At 43.6% G+C, this 12074-nt stretch overlaps 1 protein-coding gene across 1 annotated transcript in view; it reads left to right on the top strand.

The window, feature by feature from the left end:
• Positions 1-429: 429 nt before the first annotated feature.
• The window catches only part of DAGLB (diacylglycerol lipase, beta), a gene marked incomplete at its 5' end in the record, with an annotated part of 13388 nt that continues 1743 nt past the window's right edge, over positions 430-12074 (top strand). Inside the window, 13 exons of the mRNA XM_010148892.1 lie at positions 430-581; positions 2788-2962; positions 3589-3850; positions 4846-4971; positions 5941-6068; positions 7084-7210; positions 7581-7664; positions 8116-8193; positions 8575-8655; positions 8739-8866; positions 9338-9406; positions 9501-9573; positions 10569-10822. Of these exons, the coding sequence (XP_010147194.1) occupies positions 430-581; positions 2788-2962; positions 3589-3850; positions 4846-4971; positions 5941-6068; positions 7084-7210; positions 7581-7664; positions 8116-8193; positions 8575-8655; positions 8739-8866; positions 9338-9406; positions 9501-9573; positions 10569-10822 (1737 nt within the window). The remainder of the gene's footprint in view (positions 582-2787; positions 2963-3588; positions 3851-4845; positions 4972-5940; positions 6069-7083; positions 7211-7580; positions 7665-8115; positions 8194-8574; positions 8656-8738; positions 8867-9337; positions 9407-9500; positions 9574-10568; positions 10823-12074) is intronic.

Raw genomic sequence — 12074 nt, 5'->3', positions numbered from 1 at the left:
AAGCGGCGGCTGTGTGACAGGTGCCCTTGGTTTGCATAATCCCGCAGCGCAGGACGCGCTGCCTTCGGCACGCCCGGAACCGTAACCGCTTGGCTGTGCTTGATCGCAGACCGGTGCTGGTGTGGTTTCTTTACTCCGCGAATTAAAATGCTGATGCCTTCCTCTACACCAGCATAGCTTCCCTGGGACCCACCGAGATGAGTAGCACCGTAAAGGGAGCCTGTTGCTCGGTCTGCAGACGACCTTGCTGCAATTTCTGCTGAGCATTTGTACAGTCCTTTCCTTCTGACAAGTCCCTTTTATCACATGGCCCTTTCTGTTAATCTTTGTGGAATGCTTTCATTACGATGGAATCAGCTTAGCGGCGGTCGCTTTGCAGTATGCGCTTTTCCCTTCCAACGGTGACTTTTATTACCTTGTTTCCTGCAGGTGGGTTGGAATTCTTGCTCTCTACACGGTTCATAAGGGGCAGTTTAACTGCCCCGGGGGAGGATTACTGCACAGCTATTTACTTGTCCTCCTCGTTCTTCTGGCTTCTGTAATATGTGCGTTATCTGCTCTTGTGTACATCAGTATGCAAGGTGGGTAGCTAATAGCAATATTTTATATTTGTCTAGTAGGATGGTACTATATATGGGTTTTTTTAATCTGGAGTTGGCATTAAAAGTGCACAAAAAGTCAAGTGCTTTAATGGCAGTCAGACTTGAGAAACTGTCAGTATATTTGCCTTAACGGTATTACCTCCATCAGTCAGAAATCTAAAACAATAAATGGACACAGTAGCTTAGTGCAGCTAAAGGTGAGATGTTTGTTGCCATCAGAGCATCCTGAAAACTTCTGTGTACGGCATTAATCCATTGTTGTGGATGCCCCATCCCTGGATGTCTTCAAGGCCAGGCTGGATGTGGCTTTGAGCAACCTGGTCTAGTGCAAGGTGTCCCTGCCCATGGCAGGGGGGGTGGGACTAGATGATCTTTAAGGTCCCTTCCAACCCTAACCATTCTATGATTGATTCTGTGATGACCTCCAATGGATGACTGCTCAACCTCTCTGACAGGAGTTTAGGGGAATTTATCCAAAATCAGTTTCTTATCTGAAGTATCATGTTAAACCTGCCTTGCATAGGGAGATCTAGTCTTGTGAAAGTTCATTAGTTGCAGTGGGTTGATTGGGGAAAAAACACATGTAGGAAAGTGATCTGTGTAGTGTCATAGTAAAAGAAATGCAATAAGTACTGTAAAACAGAGTGGGACTTAGAGCTCGAAGTGAATGGCAAAGCAGAAGTATGTTGTGCATGTAGAAGTGGTTCATTTTTGGGTTAAAAAATTCATGAAAGCTTTTTTTTCCCTGGTGAGGCACCTCATTATCAATGTAATGCTGCGAAGATTAGTTTCAAATATGTGTCTGGTCCCTGGAGTAATAGATGAGACCCTGCAATTTCTAATACGTTGGTTCTCACAACATGTGGTAAATAAAAGTACTTAAATTATTGAAGTGGAAAGAAGCATAAAGAGTGCATGAAGGGAAACTATGACAGAACAGAGATGTGAAAGATATCGTGGCCTTGAATCTAACCCCTGGTTTTCCTACAGTTTCCAGAGGAGGGGGAGGAAGATTAGCCAAGTTATGCTATTTATATCAAAGTTGAGGAGGCAAGAGATGTAACTGTAAATAGCAGAGAGAAAAGAGCCTTGTTTGGTCTAAAAGTGCAGCTACAAGGCTGTTATAACTAAGCAGTGGAAGAATTCTGAGGTTGAATTTCCAAGAAAATTAATGGTGAGAGTGTGGCTGTAATGTGTGGAGCAACGGTTCTTGCACCACCCCTTGCACTGCTCTGGCACGGGCTTTAGTGATGCCAGTGTGAACCTGACTGGAGAACTCCTACACTGGGATGTGGTGCTGGGAAAGGAAAGAAGGTGTTTTCAGGAACCACAGTTCCATCTGGCCATGTCTGTAAGCAACCATGCTGATAACAGTGTGAGCTACAACCTGGAAATGGGAAAAAGCAACCACTGGATCAGGGGCTTTTTAAACAGCTCTGCCGCTGGATGTCAACTCTAGCTTTACAACTGGAAAATTGTTTCCAAAATTGGTTTTGTTCTGCAGTGCCTTAAGCCTTTACAAATTATCCTGCCTACACATGAGCATGCACACCCCGCCGCCTCATCGCCCTGCAGTCAACAGACTGGTTTGAGGAGATGTGTTGGCCAAGAATTGCCCCCTTTTTTGTTGGCTGAGATTGCTAGAGGCAGTAGGCTGTTCCCAAGCTAACAATACAGGAAGCAGTCTAAGAAATACTGTCCTGGTAATGGTCCTGCTTTGTTCTGAATAAAAATGTGAATGAATTTATTACTTGGTGACTTGGTAAACAGAACTGCATTGTAGCCCAGCAAAGTAGCATCTAAAAATGAAATTTTTGCCCAACTGGAAGCTAATAATAATAATAATAATAGGCGGCACCAACAGTCCTAAGGTGCTGTAGGTGAGCCAGCGGTCCAGCATGCTTCGTTATGCTGCCTCAAGTTCAGTGCAGAACTACTGCTTTCTAAAGAGTGATTTTTGGGTATTAGTAGAGAGGATTCTGAGAATCTTGGCCATAAACCCATGGTGGTTTTTCTTTCCTCAGCTTCAGTGATAGCTCTCCATTAGTCTGAAAATACTTTATAGCTTCAATTAAGTTTCTTATTTCCTGTGAAGCTCAGAAAGTTCATGTATCCAGGTAGGATTTTATACACCTAAGATGCGTTCATAAATAGTTCTTGTTTTAAATTCTCCTTGTAATTTCAGGAACAATTTCTAATCCAGGCCCAAGGAAATCACTTCCCAAGCTACTTTACACTCGCCTATTTCTCTATTTGCCTGAATTCGTCTGGGCTGTTGTGGGAGCTGTGTGGGTGTCAGACAGCAGTGTGCACTGCGAGAAGACTGTGATAAATGTCATCATTGGGACAGTTATTGCGAGGTAAAGCTGCCTCCCCCCAAATCTATGCTTGATAGGGTATGTGAAATGGCAAATGGGTTTTGTATGTGGTTATTGAAGGCTTTTCCAGCAGTTTGAGATGGATATTTCTTTATAAATAATTCTGGTTTCTCATAGAAGAGTTTTCAGTGTGAAATTTTTAAATCTAGACAGCTGGAATGAGTTGGTATCCTTCCTTAAACAAGCTCAAGCTGCTTGCCTTGAGAGAGCACAGGCTAGAGTGAGGGAAAGGGGGTGAAGATCAGAAAGGTTAAGAGGGATAGATGGGATTATAGTAAGCTGGATAAACGTGAAGAGGGTAGTGACTAGATCACTTAAGCTGTAGCACAGAAGGGAGCCTTCGCACATTTCAGTTGCTGTTTCCAAAGCACAGGGCTGTGACTTTGAATTTGGGGCCCTGTGTGAAATTAATTGACAGACTTCTTGTGCCTAGTGGACTGAAAGCCCGGTAACAAAACACGCACCCCTAAGGCAGTAGCAGGTGGTGTTCATACAGTATTTCTTGCATAACTTTGGTTTGTGTCTGTCAGAATCTGTAGTTGTCTCGCATATTTGTCAGAACTATCTGGTTTCACAGTCTTTTTATCACACTTCCTTCTGTTTTGCAGCTGGATTATCATCGTCTTTACCATCATTGGAGTTGTAATTGTCTTTGATCCGCTTGGGGGGAAAAAGACGTTTTACCTCACCGATAGTGTAAATCGGAACCTGGAAAGCAGTCAGTCAGGGCAGTTGCTATATAATGTGAAGAACACGGCCACCCGAGTCTGGGAAAAAAGAATCAGGTTACTGTGTTGTTGTATTGTGCAAGATGATGACCATCGAGTGGCTTTTACAAGTATCGCAGAGCTTTTCCGCACCTACTTTTCAGTAAGATGGAAAGCTTTTTGTATGTTCTGTTTTTTTGACTAACTCTGAATTTGCAAGTGTTGCAACACAAATATATGTTTGTTCAGCCAGAAGTCCCTGCTACCCTGTGCCTTGAAATCAGGTTTTGAATATGCCAATTCCAACATAAAAGGCGATTCTCATACAGGGTATACAGCAGTGACTTTTCCCTCCCTTTAACAAAGGTTTCTCTCCCTTCACAAGCATAAAGAGCTGTGAGAAAACCGTATTCTTTCTCCTTAGGTCAGCATCTAGTCAGGAGAGCAAGGGTGAGTTTTCCTCAGTATGTGAGGATCGAGGTGTTTTTCCTACTGGTGATGAGTAAGGAGTCATACCTGTAGCAAAGAAGCAGACTGCTTTCTGACTGTGAAATTAGCTGAGCCCCACAGTATGTTCAGGCAGTCTTCCCATTCCAGGCCGCTTCTGAGCACGTACCAGCCTAGAGTGCGCATGTGCAGGAAGCTGCTTTTTGCAGACGGAGAGCGTCTGCCAGAGTGGGGTATGCACCGTGTTTACTTCACTCGGATTTATGTCGCCTGCCGCTTGGGCAGTCAGCGTTCAGCGCTGACTTTGAAATTTAGTCATGGTCTCAAGACGAGTTCTCGTTTTTGAAGCGGTACTTGGGCGTGCTGATTCACTGCTACAGCCTACTCAGTGGTTTGTGGGGTAAAGGGTGTAAGTCATACGGAGAGGTGACCGCCCCAGATAGCTGCATAAACCCTTCGGCCTTCTCCTGTGTGGAATCCTTCTTAGCCGCCCTCGGTATAGAGGATTTTTCACATACTGCTTGTCACGTAGTGATGGAGAGCAGTGACCAATAAGTGTCTGGGACCTGTGTCTCCAGTGCACCTGGTCTCTGAGTGAAATGTTTTTACACATACTGGAAAAGTAGAATTCCTTCTGCGTTTTCTTACGAGAGAGTTTTGCCATGTTGAGGTGTGGGATGGTTCTAGGCGCCCCTTCATTTCTTTGTGCAGGACACTGATCTGGTGCCAAGTGACATAGCAGCTGGTTTGATTCTGCTCCATCAAGAGCAAGATAAAATGGAAAGTTGCCCAAAAGAGCCTGAAGAAGTCCTGTGTCATTCTCCATCATCTCGTGTGGTAAGATAGCGGTGCTGCAGCCTTGGTGCACCCACTCTGAGGTGGTGCTACATCAAATTGCAGTACCGTTCTCTCTGCAAGGGTTGGTTGTTGCTGGGGGTTGGTTTTACATAAGAAAATTAAACACTACTGTAAAAATTCACAAAAACTTAAATTATTAATAAATGCAGTGAAAGCATCTTGATGAGTTTGCAGTCAAAACATGTGCCTGCTTTTGCAGAAGTGGAACTTACGTGAATGGGGAATAAAGTAGAAAAACGAACCGCTTAGGACATCTGATTGTTGCTGAAGAGCTGGGAGAGAAAGGGAACAGAGGGAAAATATTTAGTACTGTTTGCATAGAACTGAAAAGCTAGTCTTCTAGTATTGTGGTCTGTTTAAATTACGCCTGCTGCAAATGTCCACACAAGGTAAGAAGCAAACCCAGCATTGTTTAAATGCTTGCAGTTGATGGGTTACAGAGTGCTCATGGATTTTTGCTCGTGTTCTGTGGCAAACTGCCTTTGTAATTTATTTTGCCTCCTCTTGGCCTGTGTTTCATAGAAATCTATAATTCTACTTCAACCAATGCATTTCTGTGAACTTCTTTTGACTTGAGCCAGCATGTTGCGGGTCATGTTGTAACTGTCCTACTGGAGAGATCTGCTACAGACCCTTTACCATTCCTCTGTTGGAGTGAATGTTGTTTTCAGCGTTGAGCTTATCCGTGTATAAGTATTAAAAGAAACTAATTTAATGAGAGCTTTTCAAGATTCTTGAGCTGTCTAGCTAGATAAATAAACAGACTCTTTCCTGGAATACGAGTGGTTATTTTTAGTTCCTCTTAGGCCCTGAGGTTTTCCTTGTGGATCGTGTGTATTTCATCATGCCTTGATTTTTCACTAGTCTGTGTTCAGGTTTTATTCTGAGGCTGTCTAACACACCTTTCTTCCCCTCTCTCTTTCCTCTTCTTTCACCGTGTCCTTTCAGACAGACGACTTGGATATCGAACTGGAGAATGCCGCTCACTATATGCTGTTTGCTGCAGCTGCTTATGGCTGGCCCTACTACATATACACCAACCCCTTTACTGCACTTTGTAAGCTCAATGGTGACTGGTAGGTTCAATCAACAGCTTAAAACAGTACAGCTTCCTTTTATTTAACTAGCGTTAGCAGAAATAAAATAGTTTTAATAGCAGCATTTTTGTTGCGTTAAATCATAGAATCATAGAATGGTTAGGGTTGGAAGGGACCTTAAATGATCACTCTTGGGAGTACGTGAGCCTGACTGGTAGAGTTATCTTTAACAAATTCAGACATCAGGGTAGAAATGAATTGCCAACATCTTTCTACCCTCAGAGACAGAATAGCTTTTTTTGCTTAAGAAAATAAAATTAATTTAGCAAAATGACAAAGGAAGAACTTGAGTTAAACCGAACATGTTTTAAAGTGAAGCTTTTTAGAACTGCATTTTGGGCACATGTGTGTGTAGCTATAAAAGTGTATCAGCAGTTTTCCCTGTCTTACAGGAATTAGCAAAGGTTACCTGCGCCTCCAGCCTCCGTTCTATTCCCTTTGCCCACTTTACTCAAAAAAAAAAAAAAAAAGTTTACAGTCAGTGTTGAAGTAGGCATAGTGCTGTGTAGGATTACTCTGTATTTGAGTGGCCATTGGGTTTTGTGATTGCAACCATGCCTGAATTGGTAGCATGAAATTATTTAACAAACTGGAATATAATTGACTTGGAAAAAAATACTGCAAAATACAGTGGATGAAACGTGGGAGAAGCCTGCTGTGCAGAATTTATTGTGAATCCCTTTTTGCTCGTCTGTTTTCTGTCATTGGCCTGTAACCTTAAGCATTCGTTTCTTGTGTCGCTGTTTGCTCCGCTGACGGTCCTGTAGCGATGGTGTGTTTGCCAGCCCGTGAACTGAAAACCAATGGCATGCTGCTCAGGCAAAACCAGATTTGTGGGCAGATGGAACATCTTGTATCAAAAAAATTGTTTACAGTTTAAAAAGGGCGTTTGATTCCTGGCAGAAATCCTTCTGCAAATGTAACTGAGTTTGATTCCTGGAAAGGAAACCGAAAAAATTTGAACATGAAAGTTTCTCTCTTCTGTGTTTGTTAGTTGCGGAAATAGACCAACAGATTCTGATATAACTGGCAGTGATCGTCATAACTTTCACTTTGGATCCATCCTAAAAATAACAGGACTGCAGTACAGAGACTTCATTCATATCAGTTTTCATAACAAGGTAAACAATCTGGACAGGCATTCAGCAAAAAACGTAGTTGTTAATTTGGTGAAATCAAGGGGTGAAGTTTCTACTTTGCCTTCAGCATTTGTAATGTGTGAGATGCAAAGCCAAAGGAAAACAGGCCCCAAAATACCAGCTCAGTTCTGCTGGGTTTTTTTCTAACGCGAAGGAACAGCCCCAAAACCATGAACATAAATCTGCCTCAGCATTGCAATAAAGACACTTACACTAACTTGATGAGAAAATAATTCAGCTTCTTTCCATAATACAATGAAGAGCGCTTAGTAAGAGAGCTTTCAGAAGATGAGAACAAATGCTTACTCGTCTAAAAAGTTGATGTCTTTACTGATTATGTTTTCCCCTCCAGATCTATGAGATTCCATTTTTTGTTGCTTTGGATCACAGAAAAGAAGCTATTGTGGTTGCTGTGAGAGGAACTCTGTCTTTTGAGGTATCATCCAGCTGAAAGAGATAGTGGGCTTTATAGAAATGGACGGGCTCCTAGTATATAGAGGAAATAGTGTTGCACTGGAACACGTGAAAACAGTGCACGCACAGGTGTGATCGTTCCAGGTTTAAGTTGTAAGCCCTCCTGCCCTTGGATGGGTAGTACTCCCTGTGCCGTTGGAGGAACGTGGAGGGTGGACAGTGGCAATTCCTTTTCACTCTAAGTGGAGGTGCATTCGTAACCTCTGTGTTTGCAGCTTGGAAGGAGTTTCTGAAATCAGAACTGTGATCATTGTGTATGTTTGCTTGGGTGGTGCCTTGGGGTGGGTTGTTATTTTGCTTCCAAACCTGGAAGCTGGCTTGGCAGTGGCCGGTGACAATGCTGAGTAGCGGAGCGCGACCCACGGGGCATGAAGCCCTGCAGAGGTGTCTGAGAAAAGCTGTCTTGCTTACAGGACATTCTCACTGATCTGTCAGCGGACTGTGAAGACCTGACACTGGAGGATGTTCTGGAGAATGGCTTTGTGCATAAGGTGTGTGCAGCCTGTGGCTGTTTGTTACTCAGCAGTTACACCTGGGATTATTTATTTAGCCAGAAGAGTGTTCTCCTTGTGGGATGGATTGCACTAATTATTGCAGTGACTTGGTTGTTGCATCAAATACTGCCTCTGGAACTGCCAGGTGGAATTTGTAATCCTTGTGTCAGACTGTACAGCCTTATTAAATACTCCAAAAACTTCTTAACCGTTACGTACCAGACCACTTGGTTACGTCCCAGCCTCTGTCGGGAGTGTGGGAAAGGACAGCAGCTTCGCAAAAAGAAAGTTGTTGTGATGCTGTGTTTAAACCTGCAAGCGTCTCACGCTTCAGGTTGCATGTACCCTTCTCTTCTAACCTGAATTGCTGTTTTGTAGGGAATAACTCAGGCTGCAAATTACATCTATCGAAAGCTGATCAACGATGGCATTTTAAACCAGGCTTTCACCACTGCTCCAGTAAGTTTCCTTCCAGAGGATTTGGTGTGCCAGAAAAGTTACATGAAGACTCTTCTGTGTTTGTCTTCTCTTTCTGTCTACAGGAATATAAACTTGTGATAGTTGGTCACAGTTTGGGTGGTGGAACAGCTTCTATATTGGCAATCATGCTGAGGAACTCCTTCCCAACACTGAGATGTTATGCCTTTTCTCCTCCAGGAGGACTTTTAAGGTAAACATGAGACCTGTGCTGTTTGGTCTGTGTCTGAGATGTAGAAATCTTTAGGGTAGCTGACAAACACATTAGGTAGCTCCAGGCTTGACTGTGTGCAGAGGTTGTTCGTACATTCCCACTGGAATTAGATTTGCTCCAACTTGAGTTACAGTCGAGTTCTTAGGGGAGTATTACAGAATGAAATAGAACTAGTGAATTCTGTCAGATAGAATGATTAGAGTGTAAAATAAATGCCTTGGAAATAAAAGGCTCACCTGACTAGTCTAGCTTGGCCTGTTTGACATCTACACCCGCCGTTGCAATGAGCACTGAGGTTACTCTGCCGTCTGTAGCAAGCAGGTCTGAAAGCGTGCTGCGCTGAGCACACATGGGGGTTTGCATCCTTACTGCATGGTAATGGTCACCATCAAAGGAAAGTGTGCCTGTCTCTCCAGTGTATCTAAACAGTGTCTGTTTCTTTTCCTTAAGCAAATCACTTGCAGATTACACTAAGCACTTCATTGTTTCAGTCATTGTTGGAAAGGACCTTGTAGCAAGGTGAGATGGAAACATTTCCAGTTGTTCTGGCAGGGATGAGTTAGACTGCAGGGAATAGGTGGCTTTGCTCTACTTTGTTCTGTGTGTTTAACAGGTTAAGTATGCCCAACATGGAGGATTTGAAGAGGAGAATAGTGAGAATTGTGGCAAACTGCAACAGACCCAAGGTAACTACATGCAGTTCCTGGTTAAAAGTCAGTGGAATTGTTGGCTGGGTTAAAACCAGCCTTACTGAAGGGACTCAGTATACTGTGTGTATTTTGATCTTAATGATGAGAGTTACAATGGTGTTCTGGAACAACAGTGTTTGTTTTTAATTCGGGGACACTTGTGGTAGTCTCTTATCCTATAAAGCCGTCTTGCTGGGAGGTCAGATTCTACTGGGTCTGGAGGATACCCGTGCACACATCCAAGACCTGAACTGATCTGTGTGCTAGTTTTGCTGATAAACTATTTTAAGAATGAAAATGAAAGGGGAAAAAAAAAAGCTAAAATGATGAAAAACCAATAAAATTACTTCAATAACCATGTAGTATCAGTAAGTAAAGAAATTAGTTAGTTAAATGTTACCTTCAGAATTCATTTGGAATTTCTCTGTTATGGTCTTAATTGCTTACCCCTTCTTTTTAGTATTGGTTGAGGAACAGGTTTGAAAGCGCTGGAACAGCCTGGTGTCGTGCAAGATGTTACTGGAGGTATAGAGAAGTGGCTTCAAGATTCACAACTGCCATTTCTGAACACCTACAGTTAAATCTGCTGTGCTCGCAAGCTTTCTGTGTAGTCCCAGGATCAGGAGTCATACAGAGGGCCCGGGTGATGCCCTAAGTACAGAATAAGCTAACGGACCTGTAGTAGTCACAGAGTGGAGGAAAAATTAAGTCTGCAGAGCAGAATCCACACAGAATCATTCAGCTGGTCAAGGTTGTAATGTTTTCCATAGTGTTACTAGGGGCTTGAGTCAGAGATCAGTGACGTGATAGTACTTTGGGGAAAACTCAGTAAGGAAATTTTATCAAACAGGAAGTTTGGGCAGCATGTGCACACAGGCGTTTTTCATCTCTTAATCGCAGTTTCCGATGGGGTGTATGTAAACACACAACTAGAGTAAGTTACTTGAAGAGATGCCAAGCCTCTGTTTGATTGTTTCTCTTTCTGAATCCAGTACCAGATTTTGCTGCGTGGATGTTGGTACGAAGTATTTGGAGGAGATCCAGATAACTTCCCAACTGAGCTGGACGGTAGGAACCAAGATGCCCTCACCCAGCCACTCCTGGCTGAGGAGAGCTTAATGGTTCGTCGATCATCTTCATACAATGCCCTTGAGGATGAATTGCATGCAAATTCACCGCCTCAGTATCCTCATCTGTATCTTCCTGGAAGGATTATCCATATTGTGGAAGAATCCAGCTCTAGGAGGTATGTAGAATAATTAATACCACTGTCATGTTGTCCTAACATCTCCTTAAAGCTACTTCTTGCTTTCAAAGTGCGTGTTTCCAGCACTGCTTCTTGTCTGCATCTCCAATGTCCATAGAATTACGCACAGAGTCACTGAGGTTGGAAAAGACCTTTAAGATTATCCAGTCCAGCCACAACCCAACACTCCCACACCCACTGGACCATGACCTCAAGCGCCACATCTACACGTTCCTTGAACACCTCCAGGGATGGTGACTCTGGGTGGGGTTTATTCTGCTCTTCATCCCTGTCTTCCAGCTCAGGGGGCTGATAACTGCTCTGGCTGTTAAAGACCAAGGCAAAGGTGTTATTCGGTTCCTCCAGCCTTCTCCTTGTCCATTGTTGCTATGTTTGCCTCTGCATCCAATAAGGGATGGAGATTCCCTTTGGCTCTCCTTTTGCTGCCAATGTATTGGTAGAAACGCTTTTGTTTTTCACAACAGTGGCCAGATTAAGTTCCAGTTGGGCTTTAGCCTTTCTAATCTTCTCCCTGCATGACCTTACAAGATCCCTGTACTCTTCCTGAGTTGCCTGCCCCTTCTTCCAGGAGGGGTAAGCTCTCTTTTTTTTCTCTGAGTCTCAGCAAAAGCTCCCTGTTCAGCCAGGCTGGTTGTCTTCCCTGATGGTTCCTCTTACAGCACATGGGGAGAGCCCACTCCTGCACCTTTAAGACTTCCTTTTTGAAGGATGACCATCCTTCCTGGACCCCTTTGTCCTTCAGGACAGTCTCCCAAGGGACTCTCAACCAGTGTCCATGGTAGCAGTCTTGCTGACCCCCCTCCTTATTTCATCCAGCATTGAGAACTCCATCATTTCATGGTGACTAAGCCCAAGAGCCTCCTGCTACTACTACATAACCATCTTTGCTTGATGCATTAGCTAGCTTTTTTCAGTTCTTATTCTGTGCTTCCCTGCTTCTTTCTGCTTCACTTAAAGCCCTGGAAACCAGTTCTGTTCACGCTTGCGTGTCCTGTTCTGCCCATAATGCATGGGCCGATGTTCAACAAGACAGCTGTTGAGGTCAGCTTTGGCATGCTGTGGTTCCTACCCTAGGCTGCAGAGCTTGCATCCTTATGTCCTGGTGGTGGTGAGGTGACAAAAGAATAGAATCATAGAATGGTTTGGTTTGGAAGGGACATTAAAGATCATCTAGTTCCAACCCCCCTGCCATGGGCAGGGACACCTTCCACTAGACCAGGTTGCTCAAAGC

The sequence above is a fragment of the Eurypyga helias genome, unplaced genomic scaffold (genome assembly GCF_000690775.1).
Source record: "Eurypyga helias isolate BGI_N326 unplaced genomic scaffold, ASM69077v1 scaffold9893, whole genome shotgun sequence".
Lineage (NCBI taxonomy): Eukaryota > Metazoa > Chordata > Aves > Eurypygiformes > Eurypygidae > Eurypyga > Eurypyga helias.
The sequence above is the reverse complement of the archived record's forward strand: the minus strand, read 5'-3'. Positions and strand labels throughout refer to the sequence as shown.